The sequence below is a fragment of the Oncorhynchus tshawytscha genome, linkage group LG26, assembly GCF_018296145.1.
Source record: "Oncorhynchus tshawytscha isolate Ot180627B linkage group LG26, Otsh_v2.0, whole genome shotgun sequence".
In the NCBI taxonomy this organism is placed as follows: Eukaryota; Metazoa; Chordata; class Actinopteri; order Salmoniformes; family Salmonidae; genus Oncorhynchus; species Oncorhynchus tshawytscha.
The window spans coordinates 17,235,339-17,257,788 of NC_056454.1; the positions used below are offsets into that span (position 1 = coordinate 17,235,339).

General features: G+C 40.6%; 2 protein-coding genes across 2 annotated transcripts; both read left to right on the top strand.

Moving 5' to 3' along the window:
* Positions 1–12,296: 12,296 nt before the first annotated feature.
* Positions 12,297–17,059, top strand: si:ch211-199f5.1 (protocadherin-8). The gene is made up of 3 exons (XM_024389071.2): positions 12,297–14,938; positions 15,050–15,248; positions 15,490–17,059. The coding sequence occupies exons 1-3, from the start codon at positions 12,530–12,532 to the stop codon at positions 15,807–15,809; spliced, it is 2,928 nt and encodes a 975-aa protein (XP_024244839.1). The 5' UTR covers positions 12,297–12,529; the 3' UTR covers positions 15,810–17,059.
* Positions 17,060–18,466: 1,407 nt separating this feature from the next.
* On the top strand, positions 18,467–22,341 carry LOC112225005 (leukocyte cell-derived chemotaxin 1-like). Its single transcript, XM_024388579.2, has 7 exons — positions 18,467–18,526; positions 18,707–18,850; positions 19,712–19,852; positions 19,965–20,078; positions 20,625–20,778; positions 21,351–21,547; positions 22,048–22,341. Exons 1-7 carry the CDS (start codon positions 18,467–18,469, stop codon positions 22,270–22,272), a joined length of 1,035 nt encoding a protein of 344 aa, XP_024244347.1. The 3' UTR covers positions 22,273–22,341.
* Positions 22,342–22,450: the final 109 nt, after the last annotated feature.

Below are 22,450 nucleotides of genomic sequence, written 5' to 3' on the forward strand. Positions count from 1 at the left end.
TAAGACTACCAAGAAACACTGTGTGACCCTGATTTAGCCCACTGCAGTAAAAGGTTAACCATCAATTGGGTTTTCAATCACCTTCATGCTGGCTTGACCAAGCAGCTGGGTATTTAAAAAAAACAATTCATAGGTTATTTTCAGAAGGGGTGGTTTATTAGGGGCGTGGGTATTACAATAGTTATTTCTGGCCAACCATGAGAGTAAATGTGACTTACCACCGTTTCGCTCTCGGGGCACACACTTGACGCTCTGGCCGATGACTTGTTTACCTATGGATAACATGAAAACACAGTGTTCAACACCCATGGAATATGGCCGGTGTCAGTAAATGTCTGCAAAAAAAGTGTAAGGAAATTGTGTGCTGGCAACAATTTCATTACGTTTTTTGCAGACATTTACTGACACCGGCCATATTCAACAGGTGTTGAACACACAAATATTAACGTCAGATAGGGAGCCAGCCAGTACACTTTAGCTTAAGACATGTAGCTAGCTAGCTAGGTAAACAATGACCCTAGCTAGGTAAACAAAGTGTAAGATCACATATGTCATGTAATGTTAGCTTACAAGCCAGCCAGCTAACATTAGCTAGCTAGCTAACAGTACACTTTAGCTTGAAATGAAACCACTTTCTGTCAAAATTAGAAACGTGTAATATCTGAAAAAGTAGCTGGCTAATGCTAGACTATCTTATACATCATCATGTATGATGGACGCGTCTTCCTGTCAGGAATGCCACACCACCGTTGCCCTTAGTTTGAAGGTGTAATCCAGAGACAGTTGTCTCCATCTCTTTAGCTATCATACTCTAATTAGCACTGATTTCAGAAGGTAGAGAGCAACACTTATGCAGCTCCACTACACAATACATTTTTAAAAAGCCGCGTTTTACCAAATTACCAGCACAGACTGACGAGCTCAATAGACAAAATCCTTATATATGGCAGACCAATCCGAAATCATTGCTCGGCTTGTCAAGCACACTCATTATCTCAGCCAATCATGGCTAGTGGTAAGGTTGCTCACTTATTCTGTTGCTTAACCAACAAGGCTTGTAATTAAACAATTGTATTCCTTTTTACAGATGGCATACACATTTGTTATTAAGGGAGATGAAAGTTCACATGTTCGAGAAGGCATTTCTGACAAAAAAACACATTTTGATAAAACATTTATTTTACGTTCAAACGGCTCTCCTGTGAAGTCATGACTTGCAACATACACCTAGGTTCCTGAATCAGGTCACAAATGTAATTCCTGTTGGCCATGTTAAGTTTGTACACCTCAATGCAACATTTTACTTGAATATTGTTACACATTATATATTCTAATACAAACATATTGTTAGGTGTCTCCTAAGAAGAGGTTGTTGCAGGAGTCAGGAGCAGGAGAGCAAGAAATTCCAGTTTGCACAGTCGTTTATTATAAGTCCCAACCCACCAACAACAGGTGGGGAAAATCACGAAACACACGGAGGAGAAATCTCTACTCCTAACACAGTACCAACGGTACGATGACTGTGAGGGGAAAAAAACCCTGTGGAGCAAAAACGCACCCCTAAACCCCTAACAGAGCTAACACAGCAAAATAATCCCACACAAAGACTAGCAGGCAGCGGAGGTTAATAAACCCACCGAAATTAACTAATCAGACACAGGTGATAACAAAAACAGACAGACAAAAAGGAAAAATGGATTGGTGGCAGCTAGTAGGCCGGCGACGACGACCGCCGAGCATCGTCTGAACAGGGAGAGGAGCCACCTTCGGTGGAAGTCGTGACACATGTTCAAGTTGCTATTTACATATTGCAACAAAGTGGTTATTAACCCATTGGGGATATCACATTGGGATTTGCATAGGCTTTTAAGGAACTCCTACAATTCTGTAAGCTTAATTAAAGCAACAAAATGGTTGGTGTTCAACTGTTAGGAGATAACAATTCAACAGAACAGATTAATCGGAATGACATTTACTCTCACTGGTGGGCAAAAATAACTTCCTGAAAGCCACACCCCTACTATGCTAAACCTCCAGTCTTCTGATCTGACCGGCTGGTTAATATCTCAATAACCCAGAATCAAAAAAACGACCTTGTGGTTCAAAAAACCAAAACAACAACTAAGTGACCAAATGCCTGCAACCCAGCAGTTGGGTCATCCAAACAACCCATATTTATTTCTATAGAAAACACTTCAAAATAAGGCCTCATGAAATACATTGTAATGTGTTCAATAATAACATTTTAATGATGACATATTCACTTAGAATCTCACTCGGTGAAGTCCATAGGACTGAAAAATGGATGAATGCAACAGCCATGTCTCTGTCACTAACAAATGCAGTCATGGATAGTAACTTGACAATTCACTCGAAAGGCAAGGCACTGCGAAATATCCAAATAAAGCTTTATTTAATTCCACACTGTTCAGTGTCTATACGGGTCCACACTTTCAGTGTTATTTTAACACTGGGGAATTTGCTGTGTGTTGCTTTTCAGTAAGGGAACTGAAGACCAGTTTCTCTTCCTGAAAGGGATAGTTCACCCAAATTACAAAATGACACATTGGTTTTCTTACCCTGTAAGACGTCTATGGACAGGGTGTGACAGAAATCCATGCTTTAGGTTTTATTTCCCTGGCACTGTTTCCAAATGCTAACATTTGTGGCGCAAATCCCAGGTCACTGGACCAATTTTTATTTGGTTTTGTGCATCATGTCCATATCGTCCAAAATAATCTAAAATAGATTCTGAAGAGCATCAAAGTCACGTATTAATTATTTGAACATGATGCACAGAAAATGCTAATATTGGTCCCATGACTTGAATGTGATTTGTGCCACAAATGCATTTGGAAACAGTGCCAGAGAAACTATACCAAAGCATGAATTGCTGTCATACCTTGTCCATAGACTGCTTACAGGGTAAGGAAACCAATATGTAATTTTGTAATTTGGGTAAACTATCCCTTTACTACAGTAACTGAAATAGTAGCACAATCAAAGCCTATTTTTCAGAGCAGATTATCTTCCAGTTCTGGAGTCTGGCAGTACAATGTCCTCTTCAGTAGTTTTATCCCAGAGTGTGAGACTGTATACTGCCCAGCAGTTGGGCACTTCCCATTTGCTAGGGAAGAAATGGTGTCATGTGTAATTAACTAAATCTGCCAGTGATTGTGAACACCTTGTTGACACATTCATTCCACATGAGCTATTACAGATTCTTTTGACTCCAATTTGCATAATTGTACCTCTTCCTGCCTTCTGATGCTCATGCCTCTAATTCTGCATTGTTTTTAGCAAAGAAAAAGGGAGAAATCTCCACATTTATCTGTACTGACTATATATATTGATCCTTTTTGCACTTACTATTTTGACTCATTATATACGCTGCTCTTTATTATCTATCATGTTGCCTAGTCACTTTATCCCTACCTTATCCCTACCTTATCCCTACCAATATGTAAATATCTATCTCAATTACCTCATACCCCTGCACATTAACTCGATACCCTGTGTACGGACTTGGGAGAGGCAACTCGATACCCCCCGTACGGACTTGGGAGAGGCAAAGGTCCAAAACAAAACCCTGCCAAGCCGCACTGCTTCTTGACACATCGCTCGCTAAACCCGGAAGCCAGCTGCACCAATGTGTCAGAGGAAACAACGTCTGGTCCCCGTGTCAGCACCTTACCCGCCAGAGCGCAATGGGACAAGGATATGCCGGCCAACCAAATCCTCCCCTAACCTGGATGGCACTGGACCAATTGTGTGTTACCTCATGGGTCTCCCGGTCACGGCCTGGCAGCGACACAGCCTGGGATCGAACCCGGATCTGTAGTTACACCGCAAGCACTGAGATGCAGTGCCTTAGACCGCTGCACCATTCGGGAGGTCCCTTACACCTGTTATTTACAAAGCATGTTACAAATAAAATTGGATTTGATCTTTAACCCCTGTGGCAGAAAAAAACTTGATGAGAACACTTCTCCCATCTGTACCATATTTATGGCAAGATGGTTTACTAAGATGGAAGTATTAAGATGGTTTACTTAGATGGAAGTATTAAGATGGTTTACACGCCTACAAGATAAATGTGGATCAAATATTATTCAAATCATGGGTATGTTGCTTTATCTCTTATTCATATTTCAGCTAATTTGGTTACCAGTATGTAAATATGTTATCAGAAAGCTGTATGGCTTGGAACATGACCCAGATGTACAGTATATTCTTCGTGTTTATGCTGTAAATACAGACCGTAGTGTCAGAGAGTTCCTTCGCATCTGTAACACTATGGTTTTCCCTCTGAATCGTCATCTCACTCATATATAATAATCACTTTGTTTAAAGCTGCTGAGGGACACCTCTAACAGACACCTTGAACATTGGGAGATAGCTCTCAGTGCAAACATAAAGAGAGAGAGAGAAATGAAATATTCAAGCACTTTATTGTCTCCTGGGTCTTGGAGAAGAATCAATAAAACATCATACCGGCTCCTTTCTGAATTTGTGGTTTTCAGTGGGGTTTGAACCCCTCGTGATGGCACAACCTTCTATTCTCGCACCAAACACAAAAACACCACCAGAGTTTCATTTTGATGTTTGAATTAATCAGTTGAGAGTTATTTCTGAACAAAAAATACTGATGTTGCCTATGGGATCTGTAGCCATTCGGGAATTGATGGCAAGTGTTTAAAAGTTTTTGGTTAATGCATTTCAACACTTATAATAAGCACATAGAGAGTCACACAATCTAGGGACCCTCTTATATATGTGGAGTACAAAACCCAGCTAATCGCATTGTATTGCTCTACTACATATTCTCATTAGTTAAATCTCACCCTGTAGAGAATAGCCTAACACTCTCTTCAAAAAGTAACACAGAGAAAAATGAAAACACTAAACCTATCATCTGTTCAAGTACATACATTTAAAACCATAACATGACGTAATTGTTGTAACCCTCTTAGAAATGTGTCTAAATGCTGCCAGAATGATAACAATAGGCAATTATGCAGACGGATCAAGAAATGTTGATGTTTACTTGGGGAAAAATAAGGACACAGCTGAGAGGAAGGGTAGCATGATCCCATTATTATGATCTTTCAGTAAGACCATAAAGATCCCTGTTGGGCCCTATACTTCATCTGAGATGAAATGGCTTAATATTATTATGTTGAATCTTAATTTGAGCCAGTTTGCTACAACAGGAAAATAATCCCACAGCAACAGGAAATGTGAATTATTATGTGATGTAATAATTCACATTTGATGTACAGTTCCAGTCAAAAGTTTGGACACACCTACTCATTCAAGGGTTTTTCTTTATTTTTACTATGTTCTACATTGTAGAATAATAGTGAAGATATTAAAACTATGAAATAACACATATGGAATTATATAGTGTCCAAAAAGTATTAAACAAATCAAAATATATTTGAGATTCTTCAAAGTAGCCACCCTTTGCCTTGATGACAGCTTTTTCTCCTAACAGGAAATCCGTATGGTGGCCATTTTATTACAATGGTTGACTGACAGGCTTCCCAGACCGTCTCTAATCTTTCAAATGTTTCTTATGGTATCTAGTAATAGTTTACTAAATTTGTATCATAAAATGGAACCGTTATTTCACTTATCCACTGGACTGTTGGAGCTTTAATCAGTCCAGTTGAACTCCAACGCCATGTGATTTGCCTTTGATTTCTAATCTTTGTAAAAGATTGAGAAGCTAAGTTCCTTCCACAAATGCAGACAATCATGGTATTTCTTCAAGCATGTTATGGACCAAAGTGATTAGTGAACTTAAAATGCAAAGGTATCCGCTGAAACTGAATGACTGACCCATGGTTGACTGACATGCTTCCCTGTCTGTCTCCAATGTGTAAAAATGTTCCTCAATGTATCTAGTATTAGTGTACCACATTTTATACTTTTATACGATCTTGGGCATATTTGGTTCTTATCTGCTGTTCTACAATGGAGATCTTTTCTTGCTTTAAAGAATTCAGAAGTAAATTATTTACACTTTTTAAAAGCAAGAATGTCAATATCCGAGTTGTCTTTTCACTGGCACTTTTTCACTGGCACTGCCCCCACCATGTCAGAGCCTCATCCCATAACATTTTACCAGATGTTATGTATTTGCAGTAATGTAAATATATGTAAAATATGTCCCAAGTAGTCACACATGTTCTTCAGAATAATGCAGCATTTACTCTTTTGTTGCTCTTTAAGTTTATTTTATGGCAATGCACCTTACATTGATATTAGCACTGCACTTTATGGTAACAAGGTAATTGGTTTACAGATTTGATCCCCTGTTGCAGTAGAACTTTCCTGCAATGCAGGACATTTGAAACTTCTACTGTATTTGAGGATAAAAACGCTTCTGAAGTTTGTAATTTCCACTTAGAAATTTCAGACTTTTTCCCCGTAAGAAAAATATATACACTACCAGTCAAAAGTTTGGACACACCTACTCATTCAATGGTTTTTCTTTATTTTCACTATTTTCAAAATGACTTTGTAATGTCACCGGCCCACTAAATAAATCCCATAGACAATATAGACAACAATTACAATCATAAAATACTCTTAAAAGACCTCCATGAGGGTTTTATTGAGGTCCTTTTGAACATAGTCCAGTGGCCACGGGAAATGAAGGGTGGACTGCGATAGAGCCACCACATTTAACACACAGCTGGGGCATCTCTAAAGAAGTATTTTTGGCTGTAGTGCCGTTGCAGATTTTGTATCCCCCTGGCTGCCATTTCCAATATGGCTGCCAAACAGCTGCATGGGGGCCATATTGGACTAGATTCACTTGGCCTTATCTCCATAAATAATTGGTACGTACAGCCCAATGACGGCTTAAAATACATATATACATATCCTTTATCATAATAATCATCCCAGGACACCTGCCCTGTACAAAGGAATGTATTATTTCCAACAGAGAGACATGCAACTCATTTTAACAAAATACTTTCATGGTGAGACCTCTCAGCCTCTAAACAAAGTATGAGAAAGTCTAAACTATGATGTCTAGCTATAGTGCCATTGCAGATTTAAGCTATTATACTCAGTCGTCTAGTGCTACTTTTTTTTTGATGCCGGATATCAAAAGTAAATAAGTGACAATTTCTCAATCAACGTTTGCACTGTAGCCTGTTGAATAATATCACATGCATAAAACACATCAACCAAATGCAATGTCTGCCTATGCCCACACACATTGACTTGAATGAATGTATTTTTTTAATACCCACAAACACCAAATTCGGCCTACCTAATTTCAAAATAGGCCATCCTCAATGTCAATTGTGAATGATGATTATTTTCGTTTTTTTACGGGTGAAACGTCCAAGCTGCATCTGAATGCCGACCATAACCATTCTCACTCATTTTCATGAGATTATGAATTTATATCTTCTGGAGTGTCTTCATAAGAAATGACATGGTGTTTTTGCTATTGTATGCAAGCTGAATGCAGAATAGTAATTAATAATTAATTAAGTGATCTTACGAGACATTGATTGGTCACTCTTGTGCGCTCCGGCAGCACTACATCTGTGATTATACTCCGTTTTTCAAAATTACCATCAAACAGCGCCATAGGGCCATGTTGGACAGGCTTGACATGGTCATATCTCCATAAATAATTGGTACATACAGCCCAATGATGGCTTAAAATGTTTGGCCCAAGTATGCCATATGAATCCTTTAAATATTTTGTCGAAAAGTGGTGAAAAACTGCGAAAGAAATTTCCAAAATGACTGATTCTTGAACATACTTTCATCCTCATTTTCCATATTTTTACATTAAAACACTTAAAAGTATCAAATGGATGTTTCTTAATGTTAAATACTGCTAATCTAAGTAACATAATAAAAAAAATCCCCATCGCAATATGTTAGTTTAAACTAGAGAAATAAATGGGTTTTGCCTCAATCGGCCTTCTGCATCTGCGGTGGAAGGTGGCCGAGCTACAGCGTTTGTCAGACTAAGAGACGTCCCAAAAATCGTTCTTCTCATGAAAACGTCTGTAGCATCCAAAACGTTTGGCCTATAAACTAATATGACCACTCTCGTTTTTCTCTACGACCCCCACAAGCCCCATGTGACTCGTCTGAAGTCTGTAACGCTGATGTGCCAATTTCTGTCAGTAGCGTCCGAACCATTTGGACGAAAAACTAATATGACCCCACTATGACCCCGCGGTGTTCTTCTATGATATGCCTTGCTCTATGACCTCCACAAGTGTCACTGGACTCGTCTGAAGGTAAAGGTTCAAAAGGTTACATTTAAAAAAATAAAATATCTAAAATGATCCATGGCATGACCATCTTAAAACAATTCCATATGCTAGCTTAGTACTCCCCCACCCCCCTGCCCATGCCTTAGACTTTTAAAAGTTAAAGTCTACCATATGTTAGCTTAGTATCCCTAAAAAAGCAAAATCTTGTCTCATTGCTGAAACTCCCCAACGGGCTCAGGAGAGGCTAAGGTCGAGTCATGCATCCTCAAAAACATGACCAGACAAACCCCGCTTCTTAACACTTGCTCGCTTAACCCCGAAGCCAGCTGCACCAATGTGTCGGAGGAAACACCATTCAACTGATGACCGAAGTCAGCCTGCAGTTGCTAGAGCGCAATGACCCAAGTAAAGCCCCCTCCAGCCAAGTTCTCCCCTAACCCAGAATGACACTGGGCCAATTGTGCACTGACCTATGGGACTCCCGGTCATGGCCGGTAATGACACAGCCTGGGATTGATCCCCAGGCTGAAGTGATGCCGTAACACTGTGATGCAGTGCCTTAGGCAGCTGAGCCACTCAAGAGCCCCTCCACAAACATTTTAAGCCATCATTGGGCTGCATGTACCAAAATGATTCCTGTCCAATTAGACCCAATGTTGCTGGTTGGCGGTCATTTTGGAAAACTGGTCTTTCAGAGTATAATATCTTATTAGTTCTGCAATGACACTATAGCTCTACATCTTTATGTAGTAGTTTACTCAATGTGTATTTATTCAAAGGTCTCATCATCAAGGGTTACCTATCTATGTGCTGGACATAATATATTCCTATGGGATTTTACCTAAAGTGACGTGTACAGGGTAGGTTTGCTGTCACATTTCTTAAAATTGACACAAAACAGAATATCACATTATACAGTTGAAGTCGAAAGTTTACATACACTTAGATTGGAGTCATTAAAACTAGTTTTTCAACAACTCCACAAATGTCTTGTTAACAAACTATAGTTTTGGCATGTCGTTTAGGACATCTACTTTGTGCATGACACAAGAAATTATTTCAAAAATTGTTTACCAATGGATTATTTCACTTATAATTCACTGTATCACAATTCTAGTGAGTCAGAATGTTACATACACTAAGTTGACTGCACCTTTAAACAATTAGGAAAATTCCAGAAAATGATTTCATGGCTTTAGAAGCTTCTGATAGGCTTATTGACATAATTTCAGTCAATTGGAGGTGTACCTGTGGATGTATTTCAAGGCCTACCATCTAACTCAGTGCCTCTTTGCTTGATGGGCAAATCAAGCGAAATCAGCCAAGACCTGAGAAATCAAATTGTAGACCTCCACAAGTCTGGCTCATTTTTGGGAGCAATTTCCAAACGCATGAACGCATGAAATAATACGCAAGTATAAACACCATGGGACCACACAGCCATCATACCGCTCAGGAAGGAGACACGTTCTGTCTCCTAGAGATGAACATACTTTGGTGCGAAAAGTGCAAATCAATCCCAGAACAACAGCAAAGGACCTTGTGAAGATGCTGGAGGAAACAGGTACAAAAGTATCTATATCCACAGTAAGACGAGTCCTATATCAACATGACCTGAAAGGCCGCTCAGCAAGGAACAAGCCACTGCTCCAAAACCACCATAAAAAAGCCAGACTACGGTTTGCAACTGCACATGGGGACAAAGATCGTACTTTTTGGAGAAATGTCCTCTGGTCTGATGAAACAAAAATAGAACTGTTTGGCCATAATGACCATCGTTATGTTTCGAGGAAAAGGGGGAGGCTTGCAAGCCGAAGAACACCAACCCAACCGTGAAGCACGGGGGTGGCAGAATCATGTTGTGGGTGTGCTTTGCTGCAGGAGGGACTGGTGCACTTCACAAAATAGATGGCATCATGAGGGAGGAAAATGAGATGAATATATTGAAGCAACATCTCAAGACATCAATCAGGAAGTTAAAGCTTGGTCGCAAATGGTCTTCCAAATGAACAATGACCCCAAGCATACTTCCAGAGTTGTGGCAAAATGGCTTAATGACAACAAAGTCAAGGTATTGGATTGGCCATCACAAAGCCCTGACCTCAATCCTATAGAAATTTGTGGGCAGAACTGAAAACACTTGGGCGAGGAAAGAGGCCTACAAACCTGACTCAGTTACACCAGCTCTGTTAGGAGGAATGGGCCAACATTCACCAAACGTATTGTGGGAAGCTTGTGGAAGGCTACCTGAAACATTTGACACAAATTAAACAATTTAAAGGCAATGCTACCAAATACTAATTGAGTGTATGTAGACTTCTGACCCACCGGGAATGTGATGAAAGAAATAAAAGCTGAAATAAATAATTATCTTTACTATTATTCTGACATTTCACATTCTTAAAATAAAGTGGTGATCCTAACTGACCTAATACAGGGAATTTTTACTATGATTAAATGTCAGGAAATGTGAAAAACTGAGTTTAAATGTATTTGGCTAAGGTGTATGTAAACTCCGACTTCAACTGTAGGTAACACTACAAAGTCATTTGGGTATTGTTTGGAATGATTTTACTCTTTTGTTTTCAAACAGGAAATCTGAATGGCAGACATTTTATTAAAAGATGCTTGAGAAAAAAAAAAAATCTCTACTTCTATAATAAAATGGAATAATTATTTCACCTATCCGCTGGACTACTGGAGCATTAATCAGTCCAGTTGAGCTCCAACGCTGTGTAATTTGCCTCTGATTTCTAACCTTTGTAAAAGACTGAGAAGCTAAGCCTTCCACAAACGCAGACTATCATGGTATGTCTTCAGGCATGTTATGGACCAAAGTAATTAGCAAACTTAACGCAAAGGCATCCCCTGAAACTGAATGAGTTTACAATCCCATTAAAAATGGAATTGTGTCTGTGGGCCAACTGTAAATGTTAAATCCATATCTTCCCGGAAACAGTCCTCCACTGCTTTACCTCTTTTCTCTGTCTTGTGGAATCCATTCAAGGCCATGAAAGATTTGCCCCCAAACTTTCACAGAAATAACACTTTCATACATATAAATCACAGCATTAAGCATAAAATGTTATCATGGGCCAATGGAGCCCCGGCCATGCCGTTATCTCACAACTCAGAAAGTATTCTCTGTAGTTTTATGGAAAAATGTCATGCAGTGGATGGCAGACAGCATAGAATTCAAACGTTGGAACTAACTGAGAACTGAAGTTGAATAAGTTGCTGCTACTTAGAGGTTTCAAGATGGTATTTTGTTTTAATGAGGATTCCCGCCCCCACCCCGCCACCCCAAAAAAAGAATGTTTGAGTGAACTGATCAATTAGGACAAAAGTTTAACTTCTCTGTTGAATAAGTGCATTGTAAACATATGAGAATGGGTGTTCTTTGTTTTCACCCTTTGTTCTCGCTGTGTATCATTTGCTATCTACAAGAGATACAAGTTGCAAGTCAGCAGTACAGTCAGGGTGCCATAAAACGGATGTAATTCACCAGGTTACCATATAGCACAAAACAAGCATGCGGTATGTTACTTTATTGCGTTGTGTTGCTTAGATAGTCACACACACACTCATAACCTGGCCCATGTAATCTGATCCATCCTGACCTATAACTTCCCCATATCTTCCTTCTCGCACACCCATAGTGACCCGCAGTCTAGCTGGATACCCCAAAGCCAATCTTCATCTCTCGTCTACTTTTATTTAACCTTTTTTTTTGTACCTACAAAACGTATTAGAGAACGTGTACAATAGATGACAACAACAACATAAATCATTAGCAATGCAATTTTATCGTAATAAACATATAACAACAAACACAATATCAACCAAAGACAGTTGCAATCAGATGATACAAACCAATGCATGAGGCTTGACTCCAAGCAGAGCATATCCTTTTTATTTTGCTGCTTTAGCTCTATGTACATTGAAAACAGGCTTAGAGGTCTTTCATGAGGGCTATTTTTAATTCTAAAGCGGAGGATTGGTCACACTTCGTCTCATTAGCATGCGTAGCTGTATAAACCTCCTCGCCACTGCAGGATTTGGAGCTGTGTGGAAGGCGGCAGGCAACAAGCGCGCCTGCTTGACTGGCTGCAGCGCGCAATGAACAACGGACTTTCAGCACAGTTCAGAGAAGGTGCTGTTGTTGCTGTAGACGGCAGGCATTTTCACCAGGTGAAGTGGTCAAATCGGTTGAGTGAAAGTGAAACGGCTTGGCTCTGTTAACTAACAAACCCACCGCGGCCTTGAACATGATGTGTGGCATTTTAACAGGTTGGCATGGGTGGATTTTTGGATTACAAATGTTATTTTTTTCACTAGCCGAGTCTGAGGGAAATACTCTGAAATACCAGACCAATGAGGAGGGAAGTCCAGGAACAGTGATCGGTAACCTGGCCAAGGACATGTCCTTGAGTCCCTCTTTCGGCTCCAATACTAATTTCAGGATGATGAAACAATTCAACGATTCTTTTATCCGGGTGAGAGAAAGCGACGGGGAGCTTTCTGTCGGGGAGAGGATTGACAGAGAGAGAATCTGTAGGCACACTATACAGTGTCTCATCACTTTTGATGTTGTCAGTTTTTCAAAAGAGAGGTACAAATTGATCCATGTCGAGGTGGAGGTAAAAGACATCAATGATAACTCTCCGGAGTTTCCAAACAAGGAATCTACAGTTGAGATCTCTGAAAATGCCGACGTGGGGTTCCGTATTCATTTGGACCCAGCCGAGGACGCAGATGTCGGTTCAAACTACATCCAAAGCTATCAGATTTCTGTCAACAGTCATTTTTCAATTGATGTGCTTTTGAGAGCAGATGGGGTTAAATATGCGGAGTTGGTGCTAATGAAAGAGCTAGACAGGGAGACTCAGTCATCTTATGCGGTGGAGCTTATTGCCACAGACGGAGGAAACCCTTACAGGTCGGGTTCAACGAAAATAACAATAAAAGTGACAGACTTTAATGACAACCGTCCTGTTTTTGACCAGAATAATTTCTCGGTAACTTTGCCCGAGAACGCACAGGTTGGATTCGTTTTATTGAACTTAAATGCAGTTGATCCAGATGAGGGTTTAAATGGAGAGGTGGGCTATGGGTTCGGAAAACAGGTTTCTGCAGAAATCAGAGAACTTTTCGAAGTGGACAGTAAATCCGGGCGCGTGAGACTTAAGAACCCAGTGGATTTTGAGACAAAGAAAACATATGAATTAGACGTTCAGGCGACTGATCTAGGATCCAACCCGACCCCCGCCGTCTGTAAAATAATAATTCATATCAAAGACGTTAATGACAATGCCCCAGAAATCAGTATTACGCCAATGACCTCCATCTCAACAGGCATCGCATATATCAGCGAGACAGCAGACAAGGACAGCCTAGTGGCGCTGATCAGCACCTCGGACAGGGACTCGGGCGTCAATAGCCAGGTCCACTGCACTTTATATGGGCACGATCATTTCAAACTTCAACAGGCTTATGAGGACAGCTACATGATTGTCACCGCAGCATTCCTAGACAGGGAGAAGATTAGTGAGTACAATTTAACAGTGATGGCTGAAGATTTTGGGTCACCTCCATTGAGAAAAATCACACAATACACCATCAGGCTAAGCGACGAGAATGACAACGCCCCACACTTTACTAAGCCTATCTATGAAGTTTCTGTGGTGGAAAATAATGCACCAGGGGCATATATAACCACGGTTGAAGCCAGAGATGCAGACTTGGGGACTAATGGCAAAATTACATACAGACTTTTAGACAGTGTTATAATGGGATCACCTGTCAACACGTTTGTATCTCTGAATGCAATCTCTGGTTCAATATATGCACTGAGAAGCTTCAACTATGAAGTCATGAAACATCTGGAGGTACACATCCAGGCAAGCGATGAGGGGTCACCCCAGCTTCAGAGCAGTGCCATCATCAATCTAACAATATTGGATCAGAATGACAACGCTCCGTCTATCATAGAGCCCATCCTTAATAAGGGATCAGCTGAGATTTTCCTGCCCAAAGACGCACCTGCAGGCTATGTTGTCGTCCAGATAAAGGCCACGGATGCTGAAGAAGGCATTAACGCGCAGATGTCCTACAAAATCACAGAGGGGGGACACTTGGGTTTCTCTATCAATAAGGTTACTGGGAAGATACATGTGACTCATGAGCTGAACTATGATCCGTCTGAAACACTGAGAGTCCTAGTGGCTGTCAATGACAATGGGACACCTTCTCTGACCTCCACAGCCACTATACACCTCACTCTCATCGAAGGCACTCCTCCCAGTGTTCCTGCGAGGGTCCAAAACGACAGTGTGGAGGTCTTTGAATGGGACATAGCCATTATCATAGTCCTATCAGGGAGCTGCTCCCTCCTCTTGCTAGCCATCATCTTAATCACTACCACCTGCAGTCGACGCAAACGGGTTAAGAGAGAGGCGGGATACAGTGAAAATGAAGACATGCCACACGTGGAGAAGGGGGAGAGCAGACAAATTGATTCATTGATCACCAACCACAAAAGCAATGTGTTTGATGTGCACCCTTTCCCTGGGAAAGCACCGTTGGCCTCAAGCAACACAATAAAAACAGCCCCTGATGATGGAAGACAAGTAAAAGAGTGTGTCTTTGACAACAGAATAATGGAGGGTAATTCGGAGGTAAGTCATTTTGGCTCGCTGTATGGAATGGCTGTCAATTGTTTTGCTGTTGGCTTTTCCATCACAACTAATATGTGTGTGTGTGTGTGTATTGTGTTTGCTTCCTCACAGGGTTATTCGACACTGCCTGGCTATAGGAAAGAAACCCTCAGACCCATAACCATATGGAAGGGTAATTCATTCACAACCATCTCCGCGCGAGATCCTCAGTTCAGTGGGAAGGACAGTGGGAAAGGAGACAGTGACTTTAACGACAGCGACTCTGACATCAGTGGAGATGGCCACAAAAAAGACTCCCCACCGATAAACAGTAAGGACTACTAATCAATCACAGACTGTTAATCTGATTTCAGACACAATGATATGTCACAATGATGACACATTATTAAAAATTCAATGAAAGGCATTATTCTCTGTGATGTTCTCAAGGTCTTTATGGCAAGATATTAAATGATAATGGTGTATCATAAAATGAAGGCTATAATACCCCCAACATTTGCAGCATGGTTCATCAAGGTCTAACTGTTTTGGCTGGTGTGTTGTTTCCACAGGTCTCTGGGCCTGCACCAGTGAGTGTAAAATCCTAGGCCACTCAGACCGATGCTGGAGCCCCTCTGCCACTAGAGCCAATACCAGCCTCTCCCATGGACCACACCTCTCAACCTTCTCCAAGACAGCCTCTCTGCCGCGAAACACTCTGCAAAGAGACTCCTACTACCAACAGGCTCACCTACCCAAAATCAATGGTCTGCAAAGTGTCTATGAAAAAGTCCAGCACCAAGAATTGGATTATATTCTGGTATGTCCACCAACACCAGCCAGGATACTAGAGACTGATGAGATATCCCTCCCAGAGTATGGACAGTCCTAAAAGATCTGGACAATGAACAATAATCAAAGCTCATCTGGGTCGTTCCACCAATTAGGTGCCTTTTTGAGTTGTGAAACTTGGTGCAAAAAAACTTTTGATTTCACCTTATTCTTACATTCTGTCATAAAGAGCACATGTTTAACTTAATTTAAAAAAAAACACATTTACCCATCTCAAGAGGTTGAATTATAAAAAAAATACTACAGTAAGTGCCAAATAAATTAACAGTGTTGACTGTAAAATGGTTGACGATTTCATCTTAAATTAGCTATAAATCCCCTTGTGATGGGGAATGGATGCTTGTTGTGTGCAACAGGAGGGGCAATTGAATGCAAGCTTCACAAACAAAATGTAATTATAAAAAAATGTCTAGCCTATCTATCTATGGGTAACAGGGTTGCCATGTTATGCGTGACCCGCTCAGTTTTCCACCACAAAACACCAGAAAATTGCCAAAAAGAGTAAAACCAGCTCACCTGCTTTTACACTTTCATTTGACTATTAAATGTTCAATATACTTAAAAATTCACGTAACAGGGTTGACCTTTTTTTTAAATCTTAAAATAAATCCCTATTCACATGAAATAAATAATAATCTTCAGAAATGAGTTTGTATAAGCAACAAAATAACTAGGGCTTTACAATGATGGTGAAAACTTGGAGAAATGTTGGGGTTAAGTGGGTTAAAATTTTACTAGAAGTCACAGAGGATGCTTAGAGGGACATGTCAAAATTTTTCATATAAAAAAAATCAGATTTATTTGATTTTCCATGTGGACTAAATTAAAGTGCACTTCATTTGAATATAACAGGCTTTTAAAATGGATGTATCTGCACAATTTCTACTTAAAATATCAAAGGGACGCAAAAGACACACATTTCGTGGAACGACCCATCTAATGAGTATTATGCATCTTTATATACTGTATAGCCAATTGTTGCGATGTTAGAGTGTTAAAGTAAGTGTTTAGTGTCTTCAGTCTCCTTATATGCTGTATGACTGTTTATTGTATTATGTGTAATATGCAAGATTTTGTACATTAAGAATATATTTTTCATAATGATTCAATGTAAACTACAATTTTATTATGAACTCTGAAGAGCATGTTTGACATTTTAATATTTAAAGGGGCATGACCATTGGACCTTTTGACTAAACAGGCCCTTGATCAAGTGGAAAACAATCCGCATCAAATATGACCATGTTTGTAGTAGATTTTGTCACTACGTTGCAGAAATAAATATTAAAAATCAAATGATGTGTTTTTTTCACACACAGAACAAACTTAAAATACAGTGTGGTTCCATACATCCTTTTTTATTGAGCGAGAACTTTGCTCATATAGCCTAGCACAAAAGGCAACATCATGCCTGATAGCAACATTTTAGAAACATTTACTGATTATTTATAACTATATTATGTTGCTTAACTTCATCCAAAATAGATAAGGCAGGATTTCATCAGAGGTGGCTACATGAAAAGCTAAATGATCAACATGACATGCCTGCTGCATGGTATTGCACCTTGCCTTATAAGTCTCAGAGGCATTGTGTAGCCTATCCTCGTCAGAAAATATTTATAAAGCACACAGAATAACCTCAATTAGCCAGCTCAGTGCTTCCCTAAAGTTACCCTTGAGGGCTAATGCATACGCTCAGCACAGGATCATACTTGAAACAGTGACATAGGCCAAATAGTGTTTCAAGCAAGTAAATCATGTGCAAGACTACATCAAATTTGCATACCCATTATGCATTGCTAATGGGACAGTCAAAATCACTTCACCTCTCTGATTGGCTATTGGCTTACCAATCGTCCTATAAGAGATTGTGTGAGCCAGCCTCTACCTGTTTCTAAGCAACTGTGGCCGTTCACATCCAAATCCCTCGAGGTCTCAGGTCCACTTTCTCACTAAGTCATGATTAGGAGCACACAGACAAGGAGATGATGGCTCTAGTTATCACCTCTGAGGGAGCAGGATGGCCATAGGGACTGGCCAGTCATCTAATCACATGAACTTCCAATCTACGATTTTGGAGACTGACACATTCTTCTGAATCACAATAAGCCATGTCTGATTAGAAGGCCAAATGAAGACCAATCTCTGACAGCATTTCGGTAACCCCAATCATTTAACTACAATGTAATGATGAGAGGCCAGCTAGGGCTGCTTGAACCAGCTATCTGGTTGTAACAAAGCAAAGTTATTACCTCCTGTGTCTCCTGTGGTAAAGTTCACCAATGCTCCTGGACTTCTTGTGAATCTATTCCATGAACACCTGTAAAAGTAACAAAATCCACATTTCTCACTGAGAAATTAATTAGTGCAGAAAACAAATTAAAATGTACATTCCAACCTTAACAAACAAAATATGAAACTAGTTTAGTAGCCTATAGCCTAGCGATTTTAGACATGCTCCATTTTCACCAACCTCCAACGTGGAACTATGGAGTGTAAATAAATGGTAAAAATGGACTAAAACCAGTCTTTAAAAAAACATGCTAAATTCCATTTTGGCGACCACCGGAATTCCTCGTGCCCTCCGTCAGTGGCACGTCATTCACACTGAAGTACTGAAACTGGACATTTCGACCAAAAGAATCCACACCGGAGGCCATACAGACGTGCGCCATCACCATACAGACGTGCGCTATCATGGGAGAGACTTCGGAGAAAGTCCCAATTGCAGAGGACTTTGAACAATGCCTACCACCTGTAAGTAGCCTAAATTCAATAATTCAAATGCATATTCCCGGGAGCTGTAGGCCTAGCCTATTACATTGTCTTTAGTGTGCAACGTTTGAATTGCAAATGAAATATGGCTTCCTGGTGGCGCTATGCTTTGACATTGACTGTGTGCATTGTTGCTCACTTAGCATTCTGACCTTTCTAAAGGCATACAGTACGTCGGCCACGAAGACCCCCGTTGCAGTTGGTCGTCTCTTGAGATTTGGGGCTGCGGCTCTCATTGCCGGGGCAGTGCTGATGCTTTGCGGATCTATTGGAGCTTTCTACCTCTGGAAAGCCAGTGACAAAAATGTAAGCCTTAATTTGTCGTTCATTTGATGGGTCATTATATGATGTAACTTAATGCGGACGAGACAGGTAAATCTACCTTCAACTTGTGGGAGATGGTCTACCTGTAACCCTGGGAACGAGAAATGTAGGCTGAATCGTCTGCCACCTTTAACCATGTCACATTTGTTAAATGAAAAAATGTGTTATTTTGGTCAACAAATCTCTGCACATAATCAATCATTCATCATAAAACAACCATCTACTATATTACCAGTGGATGGTGGGCTTTGAAAACGGCATTTGGATTTGCTGGTCGAAATCTTATTAAATGTCTGTTAAGTAATGTAATAAATTCTATATCAACCTTTCCAATTTCACATTAGAATCACATAGCGTTTATGTGAATATTTTGGGCATGTAACTAAGGCTTGGTGGTGGTGACTGTCTCATTAGAGATACTTCAATATTTATTTGTGATATAATGGGCTCACCTATAGGGCAAACATCTCAAGATAGATCCATGTCAAGGCCCTGCTGCCCTCCTCTGAGACATTATATTCAAATCAGCTGTGTGATTGGACGACACATCACACAGTATTTTAAGTGTTGCACATGAGAATACAAGGAGGGGAGGTATTTTGAAGCATTGTGTCATGGTAGGATTTTGCAGTAAAGGCTATTGTTAGAAAGCTTGCTGGCCTATCTCTGGCTATTATAATTGTAGGTTTGGGTACTACACATAGAGCTTTATAACATTCTATTGAGCACTTGTAGCTCATAGCTGGTAAGTTAAATATTTCCAAAATTATTATGATTGTTTACTGTATGTATTATGCATGACTTTGAATATCATTGTAACTTTCAATTTTAAAATCTCATTAGGTGTACAATGTACACTACAGTATGAGCATCAATGGAAAGGTGGAGGAGGGTTCCATGGAAATCGATTCCGATAATAATCTGGAAAGGTTCCGAACTGGGAGTGGAAATGACGAGGCGTTGGAGATTCATGACTTTCACATTGTGAGTTGTACTTATTTTCTCTCCGAAGTAGTTCAATGGAGAGTTGGCATGTGCTTAGGAAAGTAGCAAAGATGTGAGTGTAAATATCCCATCTCTGTGACTCCTGCTTCAGGGAATTACAGGAATCCGGTTCTCTGGAGGGGAGAAGTGTTATATTAAATCGCAAATCAAGGCCAACCTTCCAGAGGTGGAGAAGCTCAACAAGGAGTCATTGATGTTTGACCTGGTACAGTAAGCTACACTTTTAGAAAAAAAAGGTGCTATCTAGAACCTAAAAGGGTTCTCCGGCTGTCCCCATAGGAGAACCCTTTGAAGAACCCTTTTGGTTGCAGGTCGAACCCTTTTGGGTTCCATGTAGGACCCTTTCCACAGACGGTTCTACATGGAACCCAAAAGGGTTCTATGTGGAACCGGAAAGGATTCTCCCTGGAACCAAAAAGGGTTATCCTATGGGGACAGCGTAAGAAGAAGCATTTTGGAAAACTTTTTTTCTAAGAGTTTATATACTAAACATAACTAGCCATAATGCTATAACTGACCGTATTACACTAACTTTATGTGAACATATAGACACCCCCTTCTGTTCTAGATTTTCATTTATATTACTCAAGGATATGTCAATGATTCATTACAGCTTTACATAAACAAATTCATTTGTTTACATACATTGTTTTATGGAATGACATGGATGTAAAATGCATTATAAATGGTGAGAAGCCTGTGGCCATACTGTATTAATAATGGCCTCATGAGGTGTCTTTCACCCTGTCAGGAAGATGAGATCATGCCAGTGAAGTTTGATGAGGAGTCTCTGATGTGGGTGGCTGCTGACCAGCCCCTGAAGGACAGCAGCTTCCTCAGCACCAAGATCCTGGACCTCTGTGGAGACCTGCCCATCTTCTGGCTCCAACCCACCTATCCTAAAGGTTCCTCTGTCATGGCTCTTGCTTATCACATGGCTTGGTGATAGAATGAGAAATACAAAGTTAAGTGTAGAATAGGTGTTGGCTGTTCTAGAATGAGATATGTAATTGTTATAGAACGAGATTATGGATTGCAAAATAGACAAAGTTGTTATCGAATGAGAAGTGATAGACTGTAAACCACAAGACAGGAGATGTAGAACTGGTTTTCCCAATTTACAGTAGAACTGTCCTCTACCCAATAATAAACACAGACTAGTCAGTGGCCCTTCATCTGTAAACGTAATTTACATGCTTTAACCATTCTGATTTGTCTTTCAAAAGTGAGCAAGACAACCTGAACATTCTCAGGATGTACATTATTTGGAGACTGAAACAAGAGTCCCCTATTGTCTTACATTAAAAAAGAATGATCTTGAAATATGCAAGGAATCCTTGATATCACTGTAACTAATTCAATTATTCAGCACGACAGAGAGACCGAGTAGATGTAAGAATTTTGCTCGGAGGACATTTGTGGTGTGCCTTGTGGTTATTGACCCAATACCTATGCCTCCTGTGGCTTCATGGAACAGATGGAGAGAGGAGAAAGAGAGACACCCAGAGAGCCAAGCGTCAGTTTGACATGGAGGAGTTTGAGGCAGCTGCTGAGGAGAGGAACACAGTGAGCCGTGCAGAGAATAGCACCTCCAAGAGAGCCACAGAAGAGGAGGCGGAGGCCACGGGCTCAGCAGCCACCGGCTCTGCCTACAACCCAGAAAACCCCTACCATGTGAGTACTGAGAAGTCGGTACACTTTAAAGAGGAGTTGTTTTCTTCAAGCTTTGATTTTATTTTGGCACCCCAGGTTTCCTTTGTAAGATACTTCACTGAACGGTGAGCTTCCAAGTCTGTGTTAGGGCAAAACATGTCATAACATCCTTGACAAGGAGTTCTACAGTGGGGGGGGGGGATCTGTGCAAACCCACACTCAATGCTCACTAGATTAGTTGAAAAGTGCCATGGGTGGGTAGGTGTTAGATGAACAGCTGCCATCTAAGGTCACTAGCAGTAGGTGATAACTTTACACCCCGTGTTTATGGCCCTGCGTCTCACAAACGGAAGTGAAAATCATTACCTACTTTGCCTCTGCACGTTGATTCAGCTTGTTAGAACCGTAGGCTATGCCGAAAAGGGGACAGTTGGAAAGCTGAAAAGAAATGGTGTGCTGCATATGAAGTTAATTTGAAAACATTGAACAGAAACATGAATAACTTACCTCCCACTCCACAGCGCAATCAGGAGGGAGAGGAGGGCACCATGACCTTTGACCCAATGCTAGACCACCAGGGGATCTGCTGCTCAGAGTGCCGACGCAGCTACACCCACTGTCAGAGGATTTGCGAACCGTTGGGCGGCCACTGGCCTTGGCCCTACAACTACAGAGGCTGTCAGGTAGCTTGTCGAGTGATTCTGCCTTGCCGCTGGTGGGTGGCCCGCATATTAGGTATAGTGTAAGTAGGACACCCATTTTCTCAAGCCAAATATAGCGATTATGCGAAATACACCAAACGGTCTGAAAGGTCATGTTCTGTAAGCAATATTGTAATTTCTATGCAGATATTTATTTTGTAACTTTTAATTTGGTTGTAAATACCTGATCGCAGCAGGCGAGCGATGCTTGCTAGGATGAAAC